Source organism: Alternaria burnsii, assembly GCF_013036055.1.
Source record: "Alternaria burnsii strain CBS107.38 chromosome Unknown 698, whole genome shotgun sequence".
Lineage (NCBI taxonomy): Eukaryota > Fungi > Ascomycota > Dothideomycetes > Pleosporales > Pleosporaceae > Alternaria > Alternaria burnsii.
Genome location: NW_024066111.1, coordinates 88,087 through 114,555, shown reverse-complemented (window position 1 = coordinate 114,555; position 26,469 = coordinate 88,087). Strand labels below are relative to the sequence as shown.

Sequence of the window (26,469 nt, the reverse complement as noted above, 5' to 3'; positions counted from 1 at the left end):
AGAGAAATGTGACAGCCTCCATGGGCTGAAATAGGAGTCTGACGAATTGAAATATTCTTTTGGGTATCGCAAGTGCATAGATCAGAGAGAATTATGTTAGCCAAGTGTGCGACCAGAGACAATGCTTTGGCTTGGTGTGCGGGGCAGTGTTGGTCGAATGGTAGGGGAGCTGTATCCGCGATCGGAAGGAAAGCTAGTGACGGACGTGTTGTCCCAATTCTCGTCCCCTAGCGCGCTCAGCCACGTATTACCGAAGTCTTGCCTGAGAGCCTCGATCTTCTTCTTGTACATGTCCTCGTTGACGTCAAACTCTGCAGCTTCTGGCTCCGGAGATTTGGATGAGTTGGTGGTATCGATGGGTGGCAGCTGTTGATGACTTGTGTGGGTTTCATCCGCAACAGTGCGTTCATCTGATGCAGTCTTCTTCATAGGGTCTCCTGATACTTGTCCCCTAGGTGGCTCTGCGAGCCGAGGCGTGTCTGCAACCAACGTATTGCTGGCACCTTTGGCGATTTTGGGAGCCTGCCCAATCGCGGTGTCCTCATATGCCAAGCCTGTCAGACTCGACTGCGACGATGATTGCAGGGGCTCATTCTGGGAAAGCTCGACTATCCTTCTCTTGGGGCCCTTCTTTTTCTTCTGAGATCCTTGTGCATTGCGTCCACTCTTGGTACGTTGTAGAGACCCGGTACGCTGAAGTACCCCAGGCACGTCGGACGGGGCATCAATAGCTTTTACGACCTTTGGGGGTACATGTCGCAAGGGCTGCACATCGTCCTCGGGTGGCGGCTTAACAATGGGGACACCATGCTTTTCAGGAACTCGATCAACAAGTTGCTTCTTCTCAGCATTACTGGGTCCCGTGGAATCGATGACGATATCTTCTGTGTAGCCTGGTGTCTTACGGAACAGATTGAAAATGGTGACCCTGTAGGTGGTATGGGTCTTGCAGAACGGATTGCGATTGACGTAGATGTCGGTTATGTCAGGAACACCAGTAAGTCGGGCGACTTCTGTAGGATCAGTCAACCTGTTGTCACGGAAGTCCACTCGCTCCAAAGACAGCAACCGCTCGACACCTGCCAAAGATGTCAAGCGATTGGAGCGAAGGTTGAGCGTTGTGATGGCTGGCAGTGGGTTGCGACCTAGTGAGTGCAGACCATCGATCATGCAGTTGGAAAGGTTTAGCGCGCGTAAACAGGTCAGGCTGGCAAGGCTGTCCGGAATCTCAGCAAACAGATTGGCAGAGAGATCAAGAGACTGTAGTGTGTTGGCCAAAGGAGCAAGACTGGCAACTGATATGTTGGTGAGAGCATTGTCAGCCAAACTCAAATGTCGCAGGAAGCGCCATTTCGTTGCGGGGAACCAGCCCAGGGAGAGTAGGTTAGAAGAACTACCCCTCGGAGTAGTGGAGCGTACACTAGAACTAGAGCTACCAGATGACCGGCGGATGTTTGGGGCATTTGTAGTGCTTCGGCCATAGACATGAGTTGAACCATGGCGGGAGCTTGGGGGACGCGTTGGAGAAGTACTACGCTGTCGCTGACTAGCCTTGGAAGAATTGTCTCGCGCTACCGCAGCGCCTCTCGGACTTGTGCTCTGCTTGCTTGCAGTGGTAGGAGAGAGTGGCGGAGACTCTGATCGCGCCAACTGACTAACTTTAGCGGATGGGCTTGCGGTAGACCATGGTGCAGAAGATGCATTGGTCTTTGCTGAGCGTCTGCGGCGCTTGTCCATGTCGTCCAGGACAACATTGATTAGAAGGTCAGCGGGATCGTCAACACCAGCTCGCTTGACAGTAAGGCTGCGAAGATTTTCGGCCAGGCGATCCCAGCCATAGAACTGTCGAAAGTCTACATCGTGAATCTCAAGCGCAGTAACATTCTTGAAAGCGAACAGAGGGACCGCGGTGTCGAATGGAAACTCTTCGTAACCAGCAATAAGGCGAGCTTTGTGGTCAGGAGATAGCCTCAGGCATGGAATCTTGGTAAAGGCAGAATACAGATATCGCAGGTCTTCCTGGAGCTGGGCTTTCTGTTTCTCTGCCTTGGCTTCACTGTTTGAACCAATACGGAGGGAAGACCAAAGCGAGGACATGCCTGACATCACGCTGCGGACGCTGGACACGGAATGTATTGAGTCGCGATCGGACGGCTTGGTCTTGTTGCGCTGGGCGCTGCCGAGGAACGAGACATAGTTGGCAGGCGAAGCATCCGTGTGGATATTCTCCAGCCGCACATTCATAGGGCCAACAGGTATACCAAGCTCCTCGAAGCGAGAGAGAATGTAGAAGAGATGGTGGGGTGTCAGTGTAAGCTTAGCTGGCTTGATGGACTGTGAGGTAAAGGTCAGGGACGGCAAAGACAGGGCTGCTGCCCAGACGCTCGAGGATGAGGAAGAGGGCGGGCTGGCAGGGCTATTGGGCGACGAAGGAGAAGTGATGGCCTGGCCATTCTTGGGGTTCTGCCGCTGCAGTTGTAGGGCGTTGGCCAGGGCCTTTTCGTGTGTTCGTACAAAGTAGGCCAAATTCTAGAAGCGTGTCAACGCGCGTCTCGTGCAGAGCCAGTCACTGAGAATCGCACCCTTATGAAGATGTGACCATCCTCGGTATCCATGATGAAAGAGCCGCAGACAACGACTGCATATAGGGCGCCGCGGCTGTCGTAGCAAAAGACGATGTTGTCCGAGAGGGAAGGCGCGGTACGAGGGCCGTGAGCTACGAGTAGGCAAGGTACCTCCGCTGGGGGACGCGGCGACCTAGGGACTGAGCCAGTCAGTAAAGAACACACAGGAGAGTGACGGGACAGATAGTCACAGTCGACGGTGCTGGCGAAGAAAGTCTTGGCGGTGGGGGAATGGACTCGACATACAGGAGGATTTGGGCAGTCGGACGGGCAGAAGAATACGCAGCGGCGCAAGGAGAGCAGTCGACGGGCGGCCGGCCGTAGCACAGAGCTGGAGGCCAAGCGGCGTGTTCTAGATGTGAGCCAAAGAGAGGTGCAGCAGCGACTGCAGCGACTGCAGCGGAGGCCCGGGATGCAGATACTGGCCAGGAAAAAAAAGACGACCCGAGGCGCACGCTGGTTCGAGGTGCAGCTGGGGGAAAAATAAAAACCAGCGCTGATTCGCGCAGGGGCCGTTGTGGACAAACACAACAGTGAATGGGCTTGGGTGGGGAGGGCGGACGAGCACCTGAGAAATTAGATGGCTTCCCGAACACGGCTTGCCGCCTTGGAACGCCCGGTGATCTGGAGGGGCCTGGTAGACAAGGCTTTGACAATGCCGTCGGTGGTGAGTCTCTGCGGGAAGAAGCAGAAGATAGGGGCAACGGTGAATGATGTCGCGGGGAGGGACCTTGTTTGAAAGAGGTGCGATGGCACGCAGCCCAAGGGCATTGAGAGGGCATCAAAAGCTGGCTCCCAGGTTGTAAATCCAACTTGGGGCAGGACCCCTGCAGCGCCTGATTGGCTCACACGGAGATAGCGCTAGTAAACGCGCCTTCCCTGCACCCTCACCCTCACCCTCATCCTGCTCTGAATATCACACTCGAAGAAATAGATAGGCAGGGTGCACATCGCTGGTCGACCACCTCATCGGGGAGGCACTCGTCCAGACCTATCCGGCCTTGCTCAGACCCAACTGTCGAGGAGGCTGTCTCCATTACTCTAATCCTCCTCCACCTTGTCGTCTACGCTTACCCCTCATCAACCACCCGCTGATAACGACTACAGACCCTGACTCTGAAGGAATGTCGTGATAGACGGCTGCCGTGTTTTGCAAAGTCGTGTTTTTGCCGAGCACTGCCTGCAGGAGCTAGCTGGCATGAGATCCGACGCTTGTTACTTGGGCCAATTGCAATGTCCTAAGGTTGCATCACAATAACTTTTGCTCACCTTGCCCGTCATATCATCTGCCTGACACAGCAGCGGGCGATGCGCATGCCTGTCACACGTCGCGTCAGAGCCGTCACATGAGGGGCCAAGCATGTACAGACGACCGTGCCACACCACGCCGACTTGCTGGACCCTGATCCCAACCTAACGTGTTTACCGTACTTGATGTTTCTCAGGTGCTCAACGCAAAACCTTCCGGCTTACTGTTGATCTGTTGGAAACTGCCAGAAGCAGGCATGCCACAATGCTCACCTGACACTCGCCAAAGGCTGCGGTTATCCCGGGTGTTCGACCACGAACTGCGGGTAGTACAAGACTTCGGTATCGAACACCATGGTAGCGCCAGACCCTCCACTCTTTCTCCGCTTAGCGGAACCATACAAGACACTCTCTTGCATAGCGGTCGTGCACAGACCAAGAAAGTGAGCAAGGATCCTTGTGGGCCCGTTTAATGGCATCAGCATTTTGCTGCGAGATGACATGCGACCGGCGGTATTACGACTCAGCGAGCACAGAACTATTGGGTGGGTTTGGGCTCCAAGCACCAGAGAAGAGCACATCTCACACTCATACACAATTCGGGCTCGTCATCCTGCGGCTCAAGCCACGTTTCTGGAGGCTGAGATCCTTGGGTCGACTGCAACCCCACTTGCCAGTTATATGACAGGCGCAATATCCCTGCACCTGGCCCCTCAACACCATACCCCACCCTGGCCTACAACACCATACCACCAACATCTCACGATGCGCATGCCATGTCTTGGGTCATTCAAAGTCACCAGATTTGCACCATGTACTCCATGAATTCTTCGGCCTATCGGCTGTCTTTTCTGTTTGCATACACACAGCCGCTGCAACCCACACAAATTGCAGCAAACGTCCCTAACCATTTACCAACATCCCAGAAGCCTTATCACAGTCGTTACACCATGCCGTATGCTTCGGCTTTGTTCGCTGTTCACCGCCATAATTAACCGAGCAAGCGAGCCACGCAGCTGGTCCTATCTCGAATCGTATCTGAGGCGACATCGCTTGATCCCGCGCAGCCTCAACGCTTACAATGACAGGGGTGCGCAACTACCGAAACATTGTGCACAGCGATGTTTCCGGCCTGTTATGTCTACCCTAGGAGCAGCGCACAACTTGCATCCGGGGTTCGACCAGTTGCTGTGCTTTCGCACTTACTTCTCGACAGTGAGAAGATCGCCGCCGAAATGGCGCCATTAGCGGTGAGGCCTCAAAAGCCATGCGACTATTTCGTCACATCTTGGTTCGTAATACCAAGCCGGCACGTCTCCGTGCCCCGTGTGCCGCTGCAACCGTACTTGTCGGATGATATTGTTACAATATTTTTCTGTCGTTCGTTACCACCACTGGCGACAAGTAGCTAAAAGATGACATCATCGCGCATGTGTCATCCGGAAAGGCTCCACTGACGCTACCCAATTGACCCCACTGGGCACTCATAGTGCTAGGACAAGCTTTTATGGATTCCCGCGACTCCGATGAAGATGTTATCAGATCCGGAGTGTGACCTTTCCAGGGCTGCATATTGTCACATAGGCTGGATGGCTTCCTCCTGGGCTGTTCCCTTCTTAGACCCTGAACCGAGTTCCATTAACCAAATACTATCCAAACATAGCCTAGGCCAAAATACACTTGGCAAAGGCCACTTTTAAGCATTAACAAGGCACGTATTTACGTCCTACTCAGATCTTTCGCTAAAAGTACTCTGCTGTGGCACTCGTAGCGAACATGTGCCAGAGTGTCCTATACAATTACAGAATAATTGTCGTATGAGTATGCGTAGGAGCTTGTGTGTATGCACTGTTGACCTTGCTACGTACAGAGTGGTATCTGCAATACTAACATGAATTCGATCCAAAATCATGACTTTGGTCTGCCATTCTAATGGGTTTCAAACGCAAACTGTGGGAGACGCCAGCCCTGCCATCGTCGCATCTGCTTCGTACTGTCGAGTCTTGCAGCAACTTGGACCGTGCTGATAACATTACCCCACCACCCCACCTCAAACATCACCTTCGCAAACGCATAGGCTCACCAACAGCCAAACAAACACCCAGGTCGAACAAGACAAGAAACACACAATGCTCATCACAGAGACACATAAGGATGTGCCGACCAAGGCAGGCGGTGACATGAGTACGTTGCTGCTAAAAATGTCATTTGGTTACACTGAAGCTGATTTGTACGCTCGTCACCCAGGGATCTTCATCTTCCATCCCACTGTCCCCAATTACCCCAAAGCCAAGTTTCCGGGTGTCGTTGTGTTCTCCGAGATATACCAAGGTACGTTGCGTCGTCTCAACATGTTTTGAGATTTGTTTCCAATATGTGTGGTCTTCCTAACTAGTACTATTTTGTTCCTATTCATATTGCAAAGTTGATGTAGTTGATCCAAGAGTAGATGTGGCCACCAAGTCCTATATCTCAAAGTCTTTGAATCTCCTTCTCTGGCTGTAGAAACTCCGTCATTTGTATTCTTATTTGCTGAAATCACCTATTCAGCTGCATAATGTCATCCACTCCATCTGTCACACCTACTGACTGAGCTCCGAATAGTCACTGGACCTGTAGCCCGCTTCGCCCGCCAAATAGCGTCGCAAGGCTATATTGTTGCAGCTCCTTCATCCTATCACGAGTTCACAGGTCCAGAACCTCTTGCCTACGACGGTCCGGGTACGGATGCCGGAAATGAATGGAAAATCACCAAGACAGTTGAAGCATATGACGAAGATGCCACACTATCTATTGACACACTGCTTGAACTGCCAACGTGTAACGGACGGGTTGGCGCTACTGGTAAGTTACCGCTCCCTCGTATTCTATTCCCATCCCGCGTCATGTTTGCTGTCCCCACTTATCCGCCTTCCACTCCAGCTTGTCCTTCAATTCAGCTTAACCATGAATAGGTATGTGCCTGGGTGGCCACCTAGCCTACCGCTGCGCTCTCGATCCGCGCATATCCAGCGCAATCTGCTACTTCGCGACGGACATTCACAGTTCTACATTAGGCAAAGGCAAGAAGGACGACTCGCTTGCCCGCACCAAGGATATCAAGGGGGAGCTTGTCATGATCTTTGGTAAAATGGATACCCATGTTCCACCCGAGGGCAGGGATCTGATTAGGAAGACGCTTCATGAGGCTGGAGTGACGTTTTCATTCTACGAACCGGCTTGGGCACAACGTAAGTCTGGTTTCAAAATCGGTATAGAGAATGCGCACTAACATGTTGTAGATGCTTTCATCCGTGACGAACTTAGCAAGGGTCGGTATGATGCTGCGTTGTCGGGGATTTGCTTTGAGATGCTCAAGGAGCTTTTCAATCGGACGCTCCGAAGTGATCTGGGGCCGAGGAGCGGGGGTGACATGGAGGTGGAAGATGTTTGCTAAGCTGACGGACGTTCAACCTGTAAAAAGCTAGAGGTCCTTCTCCGTGGCAAAGCCTATACGTAGTACTTGGCTCAGACAAAACAGTTGTACAGTATGGTTATTTGGATGAACATCAACTACTACTGCGTCTCCGTTTGATAATCGACTCTAGGCGTCTAGCTGTAGGGAAAGGTAGGGCGATTGCGGATTGGATAGTTCAATGAGGACTATACACTAACTTCGGGCGGCACAAATCTGTCTAGCAAGCAGTTGGAAGGATTACCAAGACTGGCTATATGGCATCATGGCGATCTGTTAGTTTACTACGTAGTAGTGTTCAGTCTTTTCGTGTGATCTGACACAACTGGGACTTGTAGGGAAACGGGCCAATGAGGACGCCGGCGATATGCACGCACGCCAAGCCCTCTAAACTGCGCTAACACCGATGCTTCTCGAACCTCGGAGCTCAAAACATCTGAATTCGCCATCTTGACGCATTTGCTCTCACGAACCGCTGTAACACGCAATTCAACTCATCCCGACATCACCACCACCACCACCACCACCGAATCCATCAAACATGCCTCGCCAGCGCTCTGGAACCGCTCCCCCTCGCCGCCCGCAGGTCCCGGCTGCAAAGCAAGCAACCACTGCACCTGCGCCCGCTTCCTCGCGCCCGCACTCGACCGCCGCTGCTCCCCCTCGCGCACCAGCCAGCGCTCATGCGCCTCCTCAACAGCAGGCTCAGGCCCCTACGCCTCAGGGACCCGGCCTATTCGGACAAATGGCTAGCACCGCTGCGTAAGTAGGACCCCTAGGCAGCACTCCATTTTCCCATCACGAACCCATGTCGCGCCACCCCATTGCCATGACGTAGTCATGCGAAGAAACATTGCAAAGAAGACTCGGGCCACAAACTACGCAATATGCATTTGACTAACGCGCTTTTTTCACAGCGGTGTCGCAGTAGGATCCTCCATCGGCCACGCAGTCGGCGGCTGGTTTGGAGGCGGCTCCTCGGCCCCCGCCGAAGCCTCGCCTCAAAACACTGAATTCTCCGCTCAGCACCAGCCCGCTAACGCGGCGTCTGCTCAGATGGCGCAGTCGGGTCCTTGCGCAAACGATGTCCAGAGCTTCCGCAAGTGCATGGACGAGAACCAGGGTAGTCTGACTATCTGTGGCTGGTACTTGGACCAGCTCAAGGCCTGCCAGGCGGCGGCCGGTCAGTACTAGTTGCAAAAGACACGCGAGATTGGGAATAAAGGAGACGCCAATTGTATAAATTTGAAGGAGGGAGATGTGTAGAGGAAGATGCAGGGACTGTATTTGTGATGCATAGATAGCGAACACGGCATATATCCTGAGACGGCGGCGGTGTTTGGCATAGTCGTTCATATTGGGAATCAAACCACCCCACTTCGGTTACACGCATATTGCCTCTGCAGAGAAAATGCTCTTTCTCTCTCATTCAACCAAAGTGTTTTGCCCGTACAGTTTTTCGTTTCATACCTGTGTTGTATGTTCCAAAGTTCCGATTTGAGAAATTCCTCAAGTCAACATGTCCCATCCAATTACCTGCTTCCGCGCTTTTAAGAAGCCCGCTTCCATCCTTGCGCGCACCCACTTTTGAAGTCCCCTTTACCTGCATTCTATGTTCCTCACCCAACAACATGTTCAATCCCGGCTAGACGCAATCTCAACATCGCCATTACCTTGCATCCTCCCCTTCCCTTTCCCCATGTAGGACGGGCCGTTCCACTCACACTGGATCCGCAATTGCGACACCCTCAACCCATCTTCCGATTCTCGTCTCCGCTCGTCATCCGAGCTCGAGTGTATGTTACACTCCATTGTCTCATAGAACCCTGAGTCGATCCTCCGTCTCTTGGTCACGGACGGACCTGGCACACCCACTCCCACTTCTACACTCACTTGCGCTCCGTCGAGATCCTCTTCAGACATGCCCGGGCTGCTTGGCCTTTTATCTCCCATGTAGGAATCGGGGGTTCGAGTCGTGGTGTCGACGGTAGTAGTAATAGAAGTACCCGCAGAATCGCACTCGCGCCCCCTCTTCTCACGCTCTGCGCCCTCCTCCTCCTCTTTTGTCCGCCGTGCAGAAATGTCATTGTGGAACGGATCAGAGTACAGATCCTCGTTTTCAAACACAACATTTGAGCTGTCCTCTTCATCTCCCTTGTCCTCTTCTTTTGACCCCGACGAGTCTTTATCCGTCTTTTCCTTGAAAAATTCACTTGTATCCAGTAGTACTTGATCTTTCCTCGCACCCACCTCCAACATGGTATGCATCTGCGCTCCCGCCGCCATTGTCGTCCTCGATAACCAGTTTTCCAGAATCCTCCTTTCCCTCTCGACCTCATCGTACTTCCTCTGTGCCTCCAGCACAGCCAGCGTCATTCCATGGGCCTGTAACTTGTAATTGTGCTGGAGTTTGGCCACGTCTGCAGGATTCTGCTTCGTGCGCATTGAAGATAGTACTTGGTTTGCGTGTTGACGAATCGTGCCTTCTTCGTTCTTGAGTCTAGTCAGTCTGGCGAGGCAGTCGCGGGATTGTTGGAAGAGAGCGTATTGTTTGGCTTGGTATTGCTGTTTTCCTGTCAGGCGCGGATGGAGCTGCTGATGTGCTTGTTGTTGGGCTTGTTGTTGGGCTTGTTGTTGGGCTTGTTGTTGGGCTTGTTGTTGGGCTTGTTGTTGGGCTTGTTGGGCTTGCGCCTGGGCTCGAAGGACCTGTTGGTGTTGGAATGCGTAGTCTGAGAGTGTCGGATGGCCTCTTCTTGGGACGCTCGTCGATCCATTGGTCGTGTGTTGATGTTGGGTAGGGAAAGGGGGAGGAGGAGGGAGAGGAGAAGTGTGGTTTTGTGGCTGCTGTTGTTGTTGCGGCTGCTGACTTCCAAAGTTTGATGGCTTAATCTTGCTTTGCTGTTGCTGGGCTTTCATCATGCGTATGTGCTGGTCCGATGTATATGGTCTCGTTTCGCCAGAGTTTCCCGTCATAGGGATACCCTCTTGAGCCATCTTATCAGGGTCCAATAGCACGGGAGATTGCGCGATTTGACCAAACGGCGACTGAGGTCGTGTTGGACTCGCATCTTCCCATTCGTGCGAAGGATACATGTCGCTTTCGAGGAGCTTTCCCAAGCGTTTGTCCATTTCCCGCTTCTTCCGCTCTTCATCAGCTTTGTAAGCCTCCCAATAGTGAATCAGCTCATTTCTTATCTCACGGAATGCTACGACGTCTTCCTGTTCGCGCGCCACCCTCGCTCGATGCAAGAAAGTATGCCTTCCATTCCTAAATGCTACATCTGGTACGTAGTTGGCCAGTTCACTGTAAAAGTTGCGGAATTCGGTAAACATTTTCCGAATAGGCGGTTCCTCCGTGATGGCGTTGGAGCTCTCTGAGGAGACTTGGTGCTTCCATTCGGCGGCATAAGCATCAAAAGCTGGCATACCGGCTACTAGCATTGGTTTGTTGGTAGGCATCGAGGGCACTGAGCAGCAGTTCTCGTAGTGACCTGTTGGCGCAGAATAGATCTGAGAAGTGCCCGGTATCACGGAGTACACCGAGTTATTATTCGGTCGGCCATCGAAAACGCCACCAATGCTCGGCTGTCGTACATTTCGTAATCGCTCAAACGGGCTAAATAATAATTTGGCGTTTGACAAAATCTCATACTCGTCCCATTGGAAATCATCTAGCCCAAGTCGGACTTGTAGCTTGAAGAGCTTTTTCGATTTGGCCAGAATGCCGGAGACGACCACAGAGACGTAATCTGCTTCCTTTAGTGAGACGTCGAGAGTAAGAATCAGCTGCCTACCTCTGATGTCGTAGATTTCGACCTCCTCATCCCAAGGAGGGTTGAGACCGTGATTGATGCGAGGATACGCATCACCCCAATTCTCCAACAAGATATCCACAGTGTAATTCTTTACCGATGCCCAAGCAAAGCTTGTGAGAAACTTCTTTTTTGCTTTGTCGGCCTCTTCCGCCATCATGTGCGAAGATCCATCTGCCCGTTTTGGTTCCAACAGTCGACGACCACACATGAACGCACCGTCTTTGCGGACGTCAATCTTGAAGGTGACAATGCTGAAGAGCAGGTCTTTTACTTCGTCGTGGATTTGACGGGATACAAGAAGGAGGTCTGTGAGTCGCATGGGAAATGCAGCTACGAGTGGTGGTGCCAGACCCGAAGACACGGATGGCGATGATTGCCGCAGAAAGCGGCTATTTGTACGAAAGCTGAGCATGCGGGTTGAAAAAGAATCCCCGTCAATTTCTCGATGAACAGCAGCAGTTGAAGAGCCGATTGATTCAGTAGGCAGTAGATAGCGGTAGACTTCGTGTCGCAGCTCAAGTGGCAGCTGCTCGAGGAAGTAACAGGGCGTATCTGGATGACCTCGGTGATCATCACAAAGCTCAAAGTATGGCCTATAGACGGAGATACGTGGTCAGTACATCTTCCATGCACGGTTCACATGTGAATGCAACGTACGGCCGCCATCTGAAAAGCCTCCCGCACCTCTCTCCATCCGAGCACATGAACTGGCACCATCCAGCAAGGCTTTGCTGATCACGGTGCGAGCTGCACGTAGGCAGAAATGTGGGATGAGCGTCCTTTTGCGACTTCTTCCCAATAACAACGCCGCATCGGTGATTTGTCTTCTTGGAAAGACCTGAGCATCGTTTCAGGAAGTTTTCCGGATCTCTGGTTTTGATAGGTGCCGGTAGCTTCACAGGAAGCGTGGTAGGTTCAGCGCCGAGTACCTCTGGTTCGGGGCTGTCTTCGATTTTGATGTAACCGAAGAAGGCTGTAGAGGCTGATGCCATGGCTGGCAACAACGGTCAACAGACTCGATCTTCACGCCAGAAGAGCGCCGAGGCCACGGAGCAAAGACGGCCAGAAGAAAAGGAAAAGATGAAGTCGGAGTTCCAAGAATACGTCCAGGTACGGCAGGTCCTAGATAGCAAACATGCCGTGTAACCTACGCCGAGTCGTCGGAAGCTGTGTAATCTATGTCGAGTCGTCAGAATACACAGGTTTCTCCTTGGGGAGAGAAATGTGTCGGGCAGAGTTCTGCGCTGTCGCATCGGGAGGCCGTCAATTACGCGAAATGTCGTATGAGACCTGTTTGCACTCTTATGCACTTGAGTATTGCACTCTGCGCAGGACCTCAGTCCTCCTCCGCCACATCAGCCATTAAGTGCGTGCCCCGCTTTCTGCACATGGTACGACCACGCCTCCTATGGCACAAGGCCTGGACTAGGCGAATCATCTCGTTGGCGTACATGCAAACCGATGACCTGCACAACCATCACCGAGAGATATTTTTTTTTTTGTTTTCGCGAGAAGGACTTGCATGATGCACAGAGATGATGGGCCATGCCACAGTTTAGCACCATGCTCTTTGCCCAATTTGTCTAGTTTCCTGGGCGGGGAGACCGGGGCCGCTGTGTGGGCTCTTTGACGATCTGCGGAGACGGGGCATCGCATCACGAAACTAGACCAAGACTCACCCACCTGCATCTTAGCTGAGCCGTGCAAGCGCCTCGCCCGTCTCGCTGCCATCCTAGTCACTGATCAACATGCAGCGTCCCGCGAACGCCCTCTACGCGTTCGTACCGGCCGATGCTCGGTACTACCCAGGATACATGGCGTTCTTGACACGAGGCTGAGCAACCCTTGCGGCACTTTTCAGACTCACCGGACATTTGCGGCTTTGCTTGGCCTTGCTTTTCACGCGGGATAGCTACCAGCTCGAGCGTCCGCAGCGAGTTAGACACCTTTCCACGTGTACACATCCAGTAAGACAATGCTACACTATGGCGGATGAGGTAAGATACGCAAGCCCATGTACTCTGGCTCGCTCAACTCGATTGCTGACAACCTCACAGATGGACCCAACACGAAGCGATGAACCACCGAAACCCTCCTTTCGAGACGCCGTGTACGGGACCATCGCTTCACCCGGCTCTGCTCATGACTCCGGCATCGAAGTGAGCCCTACCACTCCGTTACAGCGAGGCTATCCACCTTCCAGACGTTACTACATCTTCCCACCAAATATCAACGGCCATGGACGCATGGTGCTCGCGCACCGCACAGTGCCGCATCTAATCGGATTCGTGCTCGTAGTCGGTGTATTTGCTTGGGGCGTATGCTCTGCGATATACGCCTACCCGCTCTTGGGTGGACATCCGAACGATGGGAGGACGGGTGGGCCATAATTGAGTTTGAGCGACGGGCATGGTCATTTCGTATGGGCGTATGGTGTCTGAAGTGAGGACTGCGGTCAACGGCGTATCTTGCTCTGCGGGCCGCAGATCGCTGTCCATCGATTACCTACTTTAGTCATGGGCATTGCCCATCTGTTCGTCTACATTTGTTGTATTTGGTAGTATTTGAGAAGCTAGGTGGCCGAACTACACAAAGACCGTAGCCACAAGACTCAAAACGTGTATCCCCTTATAACTTCTCCTTCTCACGGGCGTCTTCCTTACTAGCTTCCGCCTGACCCCTCTTCACCACCAAGTCTGCATCCGCCCTACCCCCTTTCTTCTCCTCCACAAGTGGAACCCCTTCCTCCATTTCATGCTGCACCACCATCCTCTTCCCCTTGACCAACTGCATAATCATATAATTCATCGCACATCGAATTCCCAGCTCTTCCCCTCTCTTGACAACCCATCCGTTGATGTAATCAATCTCTGTTTGTGCACCTTGACGCGTATCCGCTAGCATACTGCTCACGTTGTCCCTGGTGCGGTGTGCCACTGCCACGACAACGGTTTCCAGACGCCCCGGATCGAAGCGCTGAGATACATTGGGGATGTACTGGAGCTCTGGAAGGGAGCGGATGACGAGACTGATTTCGGACAACAGGAGGCGCATTGTGCGGGTCAGGGCGTAGTTGTTCAAGACGGCGCCGTTTCGCGCGTCCAGAAGGGCGGTGAGGGGGTTGATGATGCAGTTTACGGCTAGCTTATCGAGTTGCATCTGGAGAAGGTCTGGGGGTGAGAAGGAGGCTGCGCTTAGCACTGGGGTGCGGAGGAGGGTTCGGAGCAGGTAGCGTTGGTTGGGCGTAAAGGGAAATTTGCCGCTGCTCGGGGGTGGGTACTCTGGGTTGAGTTTGTCGGGCTCGTCGGGATAGACTGGTTTGCTGTCTTTTGGTGCGGTGAATCTCAACTCGGGCACATAGGGCTCGTTGGGGTTGCGGTCTCGTTCGTGGGGTAAAATACCCAAGGAAATCGTCCCAAAACCGGCATGGACGGTAGTAAAACGACCGTCTCGCGAGGTGTGCATGCCATGCGAGTTGATTCCGAGCATATAGTGTGGTCTGGTCTCTGGATCTGGGAAAATTTCCCTATTGACTTCCTCGATTACCCCCATGCCATTTTGCAGGAAACACACTACAGAGTCTTTGTGCAGCCTGTGCTTTACAGAAGAGATGGTCTGCAGAACAAACGGGGCTTTTGAGCAGATGATCAGCGAGCTTATAGGTTCGGTTGATTCTCCAGGCAAAATTCGAGGCCCTCCTGGAGCATCTACAGAGGAAGCATTCAAGCCCACCTCTTGACCATGGTATCGGACACGCGGTATTGCGAGTTCGGCGTCGTAACCATCCCTTATCTCTGCATCACCTTCGGTGACCAGCGTCAGCTTTTGTTGCGAATTGTTCCATTCGTTGTACTTTTCCCAACCCCCAAAGATCAGCGTTACTGGAGGCGCATTCGGTATTCCACGTAGGGCATGCGCAATGAATTTGCCCACATTTCCAATGCCCATTATATGAATCCGGCGGTCGAGTACAGGTTGTCTGCGGTAGAAGTCGGCTGTGTTGTGAGAAGCTGGTGAGGGGACGGATTGATCTGGTCTATCCTTGCTGCATCTCGTAAGTCGTGGTGGTTCTCGAGTAACGCCATGAATACGGACCCATCTGCCAGTTCGTTTTGTGCGCCCACGCTTTCTGACTTCTTCCGGCTCGTCATGAAGGCCCTCGTCTGATAGGAAGCCACCCGGCTCGCGCAATTGCTACCGGAGTCGCATCTTCTTTTTATGTGTGGTATCCGAGGCCGAAGCCTGGGGAGGAATTGTGAAACAGAGGAGAAAGACAGCTTGAATGATTTGCAATTCACATGTGTATTTTGCGACCAAGTCTACAATGGGCGAAGGCGATTTCAGAGTCGGCAGAGGTGAGTGAATGACGCTATGAGCTATCCAACGTTTGGATGCCGGAGCTAGCGCGGATTTACGCTCGGCCCGCAACTTTTCTTTGGCTTGTGTTTCCAGACCGCGACTCCAACAACTTCACCCGCACTTGTCGCGAATTGTCGCAACCTCCCAAGACACGAGCTCGGTGTTCGCGACCACCACCATATCATCATGGATCCGCAAACAGACCTTCCCGACCTCGTCGAGGACCTGGAAGTCAACATCGACGAGCTCACCACAGCACTCGAGCCTCTACTAGCAACGCCGCTGCACACGACCGCGTCATCCCTCCCGCTTCTGGACAAGGCAGAGTTCTACTGCATGTCTGCCTATGCCGTCGAGGCGATCCTCTTTTCCGTGCTCAAGGCGTCGGGCGTCAATGCGATGGAGCACGATGTCTTCAAGGAGATTGCGCGCTTAAAGCAGTACAACAGCAAGATCAAGGACATCAAGGACAGAGGTATAATGGGTAGTGCTGAAGGCAGGGCGCGACTGGATGTAGGCGCAGCCCAGAGGTTCATCAAGCATGGACTGGCTGGCAACGACAAGTACGATCTCGAGAGGCAGGAGCGCATAGCGAAGGAAAAGGCCCGAGCGCACCTGAAGGCTCAGAAGATCAACAAGAAATTCGACGACGAGGGCAAGGAGATGGAATCCAAGGATGCGACACCGAAGAAAAGGGCTGTCGACGAAGTCGACGACCAGCAAGAGTACTCGGATGATGAGGTAATGGAAGGTCTGGAGGAGACAGAGCCGGCAACCAAGAAAGCCCGCGTTACTTCAGCCGACGGCACAGAAATCGACTCGGAAGCCACATCGTCCAGCCAGACAACGTCGAAGAAGCAGAAGAAGGGGACAAAAGCCAAGAAGTCAAAGACGAAGAAAGAAGCCAAGAAGGCTGAGAAGAAGGCAACACAGAGCGCGGAGGAGAGCACCGAAGCCGACGCCGATAACAAGGAGGACGACGGTAGATCGCAAGCAGAACCCGAACCAGAAATCGACACACCACAACCCAAGAAGCGCGGCCGTCCCCCCAAAAAGGACAAAAAGGTACCAACAAAAGCTAAACAAGACTCGGACACCATTGACGTCGCGACACCGACCCAAGAAACAGACGTTGAAGCAACGCCCTCGAGAGCCGAGGAGCGCGTTACAAGAAGAAGGAACACGAGGCTTTCGACGCAGAACTTGCAGGATGAGGAGTCTGTAGTTCCGACGCCGGATGATGCTCCTAAGACGCGTAGCGAGACTTTTACTGCGCTGCTGGATGGGTCGTTGAGTGAGAAGCAGAAGAAGGGCAAGACTGGGGGTAGAGGGGGTAAACGGGGTGGGAAGGGGAGGGGGAAGTGATTTAATGGGCGACAGTTATGGGAATATAAAAGATGTCATGGGATTCGTTCCAGTACAGATCATGCTGTGCGAAAGCTTTTCGCACATGGTCCAAAATCTCAGGAGCATGATTTGCTTCTACATTAATACGTTCACTATCGACCTCAAAGAGAGATATGCATGGAGGCAGCACGTAGAGTTGGCAAGTTTTTCTATAGTAATGATACCCACCCCAGCATTACTTTAAATGACCTTGTTCAAAGCCCTTCCCTTCCTGTTTCCATTCTCAATTTGTTATAGAACAACGTCATCGCTTGGCATAAACAGGCGCAGCTTTCGTCGCGTCTACAAGCCACTCGTGTAACCAGTACCCTAGTGGCTCGCTTCATAACTGGATTCTACAACTGTGCCGCACGAGCTACGCATGGGTCGCGATAAAGCATTCCTTTTGCTGGGGTGCCGTTCAGGTTGAAGAGAGAACATCACTAAACAGGTTCTCGATCTATTGAGACGCAATCAAGCCCTTTTCGGATCACATTCGTGATATATCTTCCAGGTGGCGACTATGATCTGGTCTGGAGTTTATGCCCCGTCCTCCCATCCTTGAATCGAATACAACTCGTGCGATAGGCCAGCCTTGTTCAGCCACAATATGAACAACAGTGCTTTTAAAGACATGGAACGTCAGCGCAGGGCTGTGTAGATGCAGTCGTAAGCCGTTATCTTTGTTGGTCTCGCAGTATCCATGGATTCGCTCCCTTCTCTTCTTTCCTCCTCTCATCACATCTCGGCCACTCCAAAACTATCATGGAGAGTACTCAGAGTCTCCAACGCAAGGCTAGCCAGTCCACGCTATCGGTCCAAACGGAACCAAAACACGAACCGGCCTCGATAGCGACACCTCTTCTGGAATCCAGCGATGCCACTCTTGCCCCACAAGGCTGGCCAACATCGCCAAGCCGTATCAAGCACCCTCTGTTCCCAGCACTGCTAGACGGTGCCTTTGACATAGCTCTATTCGCATTCTCGTCATGCTTCCTCGTCTTTTCGCTGGTAGTCATGTCTTATGATGGCGCTCCAACAAGTGAGAATCCAAGGGCTACTACCGCTCTAACGAGAGCCACTAAATATGTATAAATCTGCGCACGACGTCAGAATTGACAAGAAACTAACATCATGAGTAGGGTCCCACTGTCTTCCCCCTCCTCTTCGCTTCCGTCGTTGGACGAGCAACTCACGCAATACTCATTTGGCGGCTGGAGAAGGGCGAACGGATCCACATCCTCGACACGTTAGCTACAAGCACATCACTCACAAGCACAGTCATCTCACAGATTCAGCTTCGTCAAATTAGTGTTTTGAGTGTATTGCTTGTCCTTGTGTGGGCACTATCCCCGATTGGCGGCCAAGCATCGCTCCGGCAAATGTCTATTGGGGCGGTGAAACGCAGTGATGCATCATTTCAATATGTTGTACCACTCAAACCCTTGGGGATGGGGCTAGTCGGTGATCTATGGGTCCCAACGGCAAGCACTCTTCTCACCAGCGCTATGTTTGCTACATTAAGCGCCAGAACTTCTTCTCCAGTCGATTTATGGGGTAATGTCAAGATACCCAAAATCGAGCATTACGAGAAGACAGCCAACCCAGACAGTGGCGATTGGTACAACACTACGTTAAGCGATGATGACTTCGCTACCTATACGTCTTTCGTAGGCATCCCCATTGAGGGTGTCAAAAGTGGTACTATTCCAACCGACTACGAATTTTATTTACAAACGGAGTATCTTCAGCTGACATGTGCTTCCATCAACCGCACAGCAAGCGCCGAACAGCCTTACGGGGACACCCCTTCGGATCTTGGAGAAATACAAGGCGACGATGATCTTTTCTGGTATCCAAGCGATGACGAGGTCGCGAATAGATGGTACAATGCGCTTGAGGCACTAACACCAATGAACTTTTCCTATGTCATTTCGACTAATCAGAGTGGAGAACCTCCGGAGTATGCGACGAGCGTTTCATGCTCAGTGAAGAACAGTTATGTGGAAGTTGGAGTTCTATGCGCTGTCGGTTCTCCATGTCAGGCTGTCAAGGTTCGCCGCTCGCGACTACCCCAACTCCCGCCCGCATTTACGATTATGGACCCCATGGTAGGAGATTTTTTGGCTGGATTGATGTGGAGTATAGGCTACGGTGAGAAAGGAGCGAGTTTCCCAATCACAAGTATCCTTAAACAATTCTTGTGGTATCCTGCGCTCGCGACGCCCACGGACTCGAGAAAATTGTACCTAAGACAGCCGATCTCCGACGAGGCCTGGTCTGATCGATTCGGTCATCTGTTAAATTCGTTCTGGACTTGCGCGTATAGTACTAACACTTTAAGTGGCGGGATTCATGCCGCCAGTTCCTACTTTTGGGACACAAACATTACGTTCAGCAAGCCACTCCAAGATGAATCCAATCCTGACTCCTTGTCCAATCACAATTGGACAACTGATGGCCTGAAATCAAAAGTGTGGTCATCACAAGGCCACAAAGTAGAGTACATCGACATTATCAAAGCCCACAAACCCTGGGCTATCACGCTTGCCATTACATCACTCGTGCTCATGGCATTCGGCCTCATTCCACTTCTTGTCCGTCACTTCCTTACCAACGGCCCAGACATAGCGATGAACTTTTCCAGCCTAGCCACAAGAAACAATCCCCACGTACCAATCCCTGCCGGTGGATCATTCCTTCCTGCTTCGGACCGGTTCAGACTGCTCAAAGATCTGAGGCTCCGTTTTGCCGATGCTGAAAGCAAGTCCGATGTCGGAAATCTGGTGATCGCTGCTCAGGGCGTCGAGAAAGCGGGATATTCGAGGGTTCGCAAGGGCCGGTTGTATGAATGATCGATTGGCAAGTACCAGTCTTCCAATTCTTGTTGCACAAATGGAAATAGCACTGAGCGACAAGATTGTCCATCGTCTGAGAGTCTAAGTACGTCTACTCGCTTGTCATCCGCTAAGTTCCTCAAGCTGACTGTGTTTGATGGTAGTTAGTAGTTGGTTAATGATGAGCATATGAAAGTCACCCAAAGACTAAGCATTTCGATGGAAAGTAACGGAGTTAATGGGTATCTATTACAATGAATCAGCGTTGTCGCTAAGGTATGGCATATATGATGTAGCCCTCAGTGAACAAGGGAAGCTTTTTGTCGCCTTACAGTGCTTTCTACTACAGGCAGCAGGGGTACCGAAAAGAAAACGGCCGATGGTAATAACTGTTAGGGAGTGCTGTAGCAGTAATGCAGAAGTAGAGGCGGCGAGATGGAGTAGTTAGAAATACGAAACATGAAACTAAAAAGATAGTGAGTAACGGCTACAACGCCGCATCACTATACGCTGCAACGCCTTCGAGTCCTTTGCAAGGAACAACAAGGAATTTCTCAAACGGAAGTAGCGTGACATGTGGCGACACTATCCATGCTTCCGTATAATTCTCATATGACAACGTCTGCTCCATCTCATTGCTCCAACACTGCGGCGGATGAACATCCCCAGAGTGCCACAATTCCGGTGACGTCGACACAGGAAGTTTTGCAATCGTAGGGAAATCGATACAGAAACCATGTATCGCTATAGAGTACACGGCATAGAACATGTAGACCGTTAAGACAGTGCGACGAATGCTCTCAGCAATGATCCAGGCGTGCCAGCCGTAGTCATTGTCACGCTCTGCTCGCAATCGCCTGAGTAGCTGTAATGCCCGAGTGGTCATTATGCCCCTTTGAAGGTCAACGAGAGCGCGCTGCTCGAGCCCTCCGTCGTACATACGTATCATCTGATACACCATGAGCGCCTGCAGCCGCGCCAGCTCCTCGATCAGAGTCATGCCGTCATGAACTCCACTGTTCTTCGCTCTGGCTATTTCTACTTCTGACAATGAAGGCGTCTGGAGTAAGTCAAATACCTCGGCATCGATGGCTTGGAACATGACATGTCGATTACTTTCGTTGAGCAAGCAATACGTCGCCGACAGGCCCAAGGCCGTTCGGATCGCCGCCGGCATCATGCTACGATATAGCTTCTTGTGTAGAAATAGTGTTTCGCCGCGCATGGCCAAATCGCGTGGACATCGTTTCAGCTCGTTGATGACCCACTGCCAGCTTTCTGTGCTGCCCTCCACGCGCTGCAACTCACCAAGACCGCCGAGGAAACTCGGTATGCTCGATGTTGGTGATGTTGACGGTATCCGCGTCGGGAACATAGCGGGACTGCATTGCTGACTGGCAAAGCTGAATTGGCTTGACGTTATAGCATTATCCGGCTGTCGCATGTCTGTAGCTGTAAAGTCCCCAATCTCGGCTGTCACAAGAGTATCCACGCGGCCATCGCCATCTGTATTTTCGCTCTCTGTCGAAATTAAATCATCCGGCAGGCCTGGTTGGGAAACTATCGCATAAGCATAATGGCAATCCTTCTTGGTCCTCCGACAGGATGCGCATGTGGGGTAATCTCGATTGCATTTCCGACGGCTCTTGAAGCAAGCATTGCACGACTTTCGTCGTAAAGACATATTGATCTATTTTCCCTGGAAACGATAATGGACGGTCGGTGTGCCAAGGGACATCAGCTTACAAGCTTTCAAAGAGTGTTGAGTCAGTTTGCATTGGTCATCCATCGCAGCGCAGCTTCAGATTACTAGACACGATAGCCGCTGATAACCACCGCGTCCGTGCACTTGATATGTACAGTTATCATCTTTCTCAACGTCCTAGTAGCAGAATATATTTAGACCCAGAAAGACCCTTGCAATGTATCCTTTGAAGATTTTTGTATCTGTAGACACGATCGCGAAACAGGGAATCGCGCATCAAGTCAAGACATGGATGCTCTCCTCTACACCTTCCCTGCGCTTGCGTTTCTCTGATCGCCCTCAATATCGCCCCTCATCTCTGGAAATGTATCGAAGAACTGCTCGTCTACCGACCAATACTTCAAGTCTCCGTGATAGCGCTCAAACAGCGGACTAGGGTAATGCATGCCAGTATCCTCGTCGAGGAAGAAAGCATCTTCAAAGGCAAACGGCCAGTCAAAACGCAGGAAGCGCGAGTAGCAGCTGGAAAGATCGGCACCTGCGCTGGTTTGAAAGATTGTGGTGTGGTGGTTGAGTAAGCGGGAGCGGATGGTGGGCCAGGCGAAGAAATCGAGGGCTATGGGGTGAGAGGTGGATGATTGTGAGAAACTGGAGACGTGGGTGTTAGGGGAACTTGGCTCGATTGGGGAGATGGATAAGTGGGAACACAGGGTAGATGGGTGGGTGTGGTAGTTTACCTTGGGCGAAGCCAGTGCGGCACTTTATCCAATTCTTCTTTTGTCGCGTTGAGATAATACTGCACAATTGTTTCTATATTAGCTTCCCATCTTGTGGCTTCCGACATTGCTTTCCATGTCTCTTCAATGTTCAAAGTGAATTTCACGTACCTTGAGCAACTTGAAACTCTTATACGCTACAGCCAACCTCTCTACGTTGGGCAGATGCTTGAATAGCAGCTCGTCAACCTGTTTCAAGATTGTGAGCGCTGGACTCTTCATCCATTCCAGTGAGGGCAAGTTGTCCCAACCCTGTTTTATGCCTAGGTAGAGCAGTCCTGCTTCTGCAGTATCAGACCGCACTAGACTATTGTTGGAGGAAGAAGAGCTGCTCGTGGCACCTGGAGAACGATGATGGTAGGTGAAGACTTTGCCGAAGAGCTCGTTGCTCTTTTTCCAGACGGGGCAGATGGAGGAAGAGTTCGAGATTGGGTTGTCTGGATTGCCGATATGGAGGATAGTCGGCGAGGGACAACGCCAGTTTGGACCGAAGATCTGCAGAAAGAGCGGGTTAGTCGGCAGGGGAAACAACGAATAGACACAGAAGAGCGTACTTCTTCCATCATGGGTGCCCAGGTCGCTGTTGCTGGTGCATTGCCCCAGGGTAAGTCTTCTACCTCCCCTTCTTCTGAGCTTTCTCGAACTGGTTGGAGGTCGAGCTCCATTTCAACTTGTTGACGTTGATTTGCTAGCATTGCCGGTGGATGCAGGTCTGCCATGACTGTCATGCCATCGAGATCGAGCGGTCGCTTGACTGCAGACGGAACAAAAGTAGTTACTTGATCGATGGGCGTTGAGGGACATGGTTTCGTCGCACTGCTAGACGAGATGGCGCATGGCTTAGGTGACTGATGACCTACCATCTAGAGTGAGCCATCGCAGGATCAAGAGTCAGTGATAAAAAGTCATGCGTACCGGCACTGGTCGCAGCAGGAGAGGTGGCTTCATCGCCACCATCGTCTGCTCGTGGTCGTGACACTACTGTCGCAGTAGTCTTACCGGACACGCCAAAGTCCAGTCCTACCACGCTTTTGACACTATCGATTACATCTTTCAGCCGTTCGTTCTCCACTCGTAGGCTATCAATCTCTGACAGTAGACTCGCGGTCGCTCCATTACGATCTTGATCTCGGAGTATCTGTATTGTTCGCTCCAGCTCTGCAATATGCGTCTTGGTCTTTTCTCTTAGTGAGCGCTGGGCTTCGCGGTCAATAGCTCTCTTCCTCTCGCGTCGCTCCTGTTCTCCCAGGCAGGAGGCACGTCGTTTCCGCTTTGCAACGGGGGCAATGGGCGTCTGAAGTGGAGGAGCTGCGTCGCTAGCTCGTCGGTCCACCATGGCAGAACAAGTATGATGTCAAAGCAAGTCTGTTAGCTCCTTTTCGAATCGCGCAGCGCAAGTCAGTGATAGACGATTCAGATTTATTCCAATACAATGTCAATGTAACCGAGTCAATACTAATTATCCTAGCGACAAAAGCTCCATTATAATCCGCCTCTGATAGCGCCTACCGAGGGACTTTCCCTCAGTCGGGTTTTGGACATCATGTTGAGCTAGCGGCATCCGGATGCCATAATGCGGGGGAAGGTGGGGTTATGGGGTAGGTAGAATGCATGCGACAACTACGCTTTCCCGCATCCTTTGCTAACCCTATCGGGTTTTGGCAAGACAGCCTCATGAAGCTTGGTGTACGACTATTGGTTAGAGAGATCAGCAAGACGCTGATTGACGTCGGGTGCTGGGGAAAGCATTGCCGAAGCTTGTCCTCGTATGCCACGACGGACGAAGTTTCGTCCTTGCAAGAGGTAACTCGGCCACTGGTTTGCTGATCAACATGAGGTGCTACAGTGCCTTGCAAGACTGTCCTCATCCTTTGCGCAAGCGAAGATTCCGTGAGATCCTTGTAAGGACACCCGCGATAGTAACCCAAAGTAGACCAGCTTCTAAGCGAGGATTGAAAGAGTATATTGAGATACTAATGAAATCAGTTGCTAAATATCAGTTGGGTTTCACCTCTGCAGAGAACAGCAGATTGGCGACAAGACATCTCTCAAGCAGCTCGTGCACGTTACCAGCGCTCCGCTCGCAGTATCGTAGCTCCTCTGATACAATGACTCACACGCCCTGCAATGGGCATGCACAACCTTACAAAGGCTTCCCGACTCTCACAAAGATCGCGACCACTACTTCCAAAGCGCGGAGTCCGCCATGGCACGCACAGCACTTTTTGTGATCGACATACAAGTCGAATTGGCGCAAAATGCAACGACCGAGATACCACACGCGGAGCGAATTCGAGAAGCCGGAACTAGGATCCTGCAAAGAGCACGTCAAGCCATCGACTCGGCTGACAAGCATGGACGAACACCAGATTTGGAGATTGTGTTTGTGCAACATGAGGAGGTTGCAGAGAAAGGACCTTTGGTGAAAGGGAGCAAACCCTGGGAGCTCGTGTTCAAGCCGCGATACAATGACAGATGGGAAACATTGGTGTCAAAGAACGTCCGTGAGTGATACGGAGTCTTTGAAGTTTGACGCCATTTCTATTGATTTTTGACAAACGCTCTTAGGGGATGCTTTTGAGTCCAACCCGCAACTTGCGGATCAGCTGAAGAAGGAGGGTGTAGAGACGATTGTGGCTTTTGGAATACAGAGCGAATGCTGTGTGCTTTCGACTTGCAGAGGTGCGTTGGCGGCTGGATTCAACGTCGTCTTGTTGAGGGATGCGCACTCTACTTACGACATTGGTGACAAGCCCGCGGGGGCTATTGAAGGAGAGGTAGAATCTCAGCTCGAGAAGGCTGGCGCTGAGATACTACCTTGGGATTTATGGAAGCCATCAGCTTCATGTATATGAGGGTAGACAAGTAGTGTACAAAGAAGCTTATATCTATCAGATATTCTAGCCCCTGCGGGACTACTTAGCACCTGTATGGGAAAACATTGCCAATTTTTGTCATTATACATGATGACGGACAAAGTTTCGTCCTTACGACGAATGACTTAGCCATTTGATAACCAGCAAGAACGCCTGAAGCATTTTTTTTTTCAAAAATGCAAGTGGAAAACGGTAAGCTACCTACTGCTAAAGCATAGATGCAGCGGCCTAATATCTCTCAATCTCACATCTACAACTTAGAAGGCCGCCAATTCGGTTTCCGCTTCTCAGCAAAAGCCTTTAGCCCTTCGAGCGCATTCTCACCCGCATTCAAACCGTGATTATACTGTTCAATCGTCAACTGCGTAGCCCGCTCTACACTGCCCGTTTCCCAAGCTTCCTTTAGCGCTGCCCGTGTGACGATTGCCGAATCGGGTGAAATGGCCGCAATCTCATTCGCCAGCTTCAATGCCTCTTCCACGACGGTATCCTGGGATGGCGATATTCGGTTCACGAGGTTGAGCTCCTTGGCTCGCTGTGCGGTGATGGGTCGGCCTGTCAGTGCCATTTCAGATGCAATGGGTAGTCCGACGTTGCGGACGAGACGGGGCGGGCCTCCCGCGCCGGCGAAGATGCCGCGAAGCGCTTCTGGGAGACCGAACGTTGCGTGTGGTGCTGCTACTACCATGTCGCTGTAGAAAGGAATTAGTACACTCCTTATCTCTAGAGAAAGAAAGAAGGAAAAGAGAGGCAAGGAAAGCGAAGAACATACCAGCCCAAAACAATCTCAAACCCTCCACCCAGCGCAAATCCATTAACAGCAGCAATAACCGGCTTCTTCCCCATCCTCCTACTCAGCCCCCCAAATCCACTCAACGGATGCCTCATCAACCCCGGACTCGCTTTGAGCTCCCCACTCCGTATCTTGCCAAGTTGAATGAGGTCCTGGCCTGCGCAGAAACTCTTCTTTCCGGCTCCTGTAACAATGGCGACGCGTAGATTGGGCTCGTGATCGAACCAGTCAAACACGAGGCCCATTTCCAGGTGGCCCTCGAAGGGAATCGAATTCATCTGTCGTTCGCGGTTGATGGTGACGAGGAGGACGTAGTCGGCTGGGTAAGAGAGGAGGACGTGCGTGGTGGGAGGTGGTGCTGTTTGGGGTTTGATGGACGACATGGTGGATAGATGGGAGAGGGGCGCGTCGAGATGGAGGTTTCGTCGAGGAGGGTCGCTGTCGTCGGGGCTTGTTGTTACTGTTTCGATTGGGGGAGTTGAATGGTACAGGGAGGCCTGGGGCGACCGGGAGTGGTGTGAAATGCTACATGGTTCGCTGCTGGGAGGATGGTGGTTGGGCTTGCGCGCGTTGGAGCCGAGGTATCTTCGGTATCT

At 52.0% G+C, this 26,469-nt stretch overlaps 10 protein-coding genes across 10 annotated transcripts; 5 read left to right on the top strand and 5 right to left on the bottom strand.

Annotated features, from left to right (window-relative positions):
• Positions 1–96: 96 nt before the first annotated feature.
• On the bottom strand, positions 97–2,825 carry GT037_004184 (uncharacterized protein; the record flags this gene model as incomplete). The annotated part of the gene is made up of 2 exons (XM_038929231.1): positions 97–2,529; positions 2,583–2,825. Coding segments are annotated over 2 exons (2,676 nt in total), but the record flags the coding sequence as incomplete, so codon positions are not given.
• Positions 2,826–6,001: 3,176 nt separating this feature from the next.
• GT037_004183 (alpha beta-hydrolase) lies at positions 6,002–7,308 on the top strand (the record flags this gene model as incomplete). The annotated part of the gene is made up of 5 exons (XM_038929230.1): positions 6,002–6,056; positions 6,120–6,203; positions 6,477–6,716; positions 6,827–7,102; positions 7,154–7,308. 5 exons carry the CDS (start codon positions 6,002–6,004, stop codon positions 7,306–7,308), a joined length of 810 nt encoding a protein of 269 aa, XP_038787502.1.
• A 559-nt stretch (positions 7,309–7,867) lies between these two features.
• On the top strand, positions 7,868–8,520 carry GT037_004182 (uncharacterized protein; the record flags this gene model as incomplete). Its single annotated transcript, XM_038929229.1, has 2 exons — positions 7,868–8,088; positions 8,244–8,520. 2 exons carry the CDS (start codon positions 7,868–7,870, stop codon positions 8,518–8,520), a joined length of 498 nt encoding a protein of 165 aa, XP_038787501.1.
• Positions 8,521–8,961: 441 nt separating this feature from the next.
• On the bottom strand, positions 8,962–12,133 carry GT037_004181 (uncharacterized protein; the record flags this gene model as incomplete). The annotated part of the gene is made up of 2 exons (XM_038929228.1): positions 8,962–11,734; positions 11,799–12,133. 2 exons carry the CDS (start codon positions 12,131–12,133, stop codon positions 8,962–8,964), a joined length of 3,108 nt encoding a protein of 1,035 aa, XP_038787500.1.
• A 993-nt stretch (positions 12,134–13,126) lies between these two features.
• Positions 13,127–13,531, top strand: GT037_004180 (carnitinyl-dehydratase; the record flags this gene model as incomplete). Its single annotated transcript, XM_038929227.1, has 2 exons — positions 13,127–13,138; positions 13,199–13,531. 2 exons carry the CDS (start codon positions 13,127–13,129, stop codon positions 13,529–13,531), a joined length of 345 nt encoding a protein of 114 aa, XP_038787499.1.
• A 238-nt stretch (positions 13,532–13,769) lies between these two features.
• GT037_004179 (putative 2-dehydropantoate 2-reductase) lies at positions 13,770–15,292 on the bottom strand (the record flags this gene model as incomplete). The annotated part of the gene is made up of 2 exons (XM_038929226.1): positions 13,770–15,186; positions 15,237–15,292. The coding sequence occupies 2 exons, from the start codon at positions 15,290–15,292 to the stop codon at positions 13,770–13,772; spliced, it is 1,473 nt and encodes a 490-aa protein (XP_038787498.1).
• A 394-nt stretch (positions 15,293–15,686) lies between these two features.
• Positions 15,687–19,741, top strand: GT037_004178 (hepatoma-derived growth factor-related protein 2-like; the record flags this gene model as incomplete). Its single annotated transcript, XM_038929225.1, has 3 exons — positions 15,687–16,833; positions 17,554–17,975; positions 18,029–19,741. The coding sequence occupies 3 exons, from the start codon at positions 15,687–15,689 to the stop codon at positions 19,739–19,741; spliced, it is 3,282 nt and encodes a 1,093-aa protein (XP_038787497.1).
• A 469-nt stretch (positions 19,742–20,210) lies between these two features.
• On the bottom strand, positions 20,211–23,540 carry GT037_004177 (uncharacterized protein; the record flags this gene model as incomplete). Its single annotated transcript, XM_038929224.1, has 6 exons — positions 20,211–21,413; positions 21,737–22,076; positions 22,166–22,224; positions 22,316–22,699; positions 22,759–23,060; positions 23,120–23,540. 6 exons carry the CDS (start codon positions 23,538–23,540, stop codon positions 20,211–20,213), a joined length of 2,709 nt encoding a protein of 902 aa, XP_038787496.1.
• An 870-nt stretch (positions 23,541–24,410) lies between these two features.
• On the top strand, positions 24,411–25,059 carry GT037_004176 (isochorismatase hydrolase; the record flags this gene model as incomplete). Its single annotated transcript, XM_038929223.1, has 2 exons — positions 24,411–24,708; positions 24,773–25,059. The coding sequence occupies 2 exons, from the start codon at positions 24,411–24,413 to the stop codon at positions 25,057–25,059; spliced, it is 585 nt and encodes a 194-aa protein (XP_038787495.1).
• A 271-nt stretch (positions 25,060–25,330) lies between these two features.
• On the bottom strand, positions 25,331–26,256 carry GT037_004175 (carnitinyl-dehydratase; the record flags this gene model as incomplete). The annotated part of the gene is made up of 2 exons (XM_038929222.1): positions 25,331–25,772; positions 25,853–26,256. The coding sequence occupies 2 exons, from the start codon at positions 26,254–26,256 to the stop codon at positions 25,331–25,333; spliced, it is 846 nt and encodes a 281-aa protein (XP_038787494.1).
• Between the last annotated feature and the right edge of the window lie 213 nt (positions 26,257–26,469).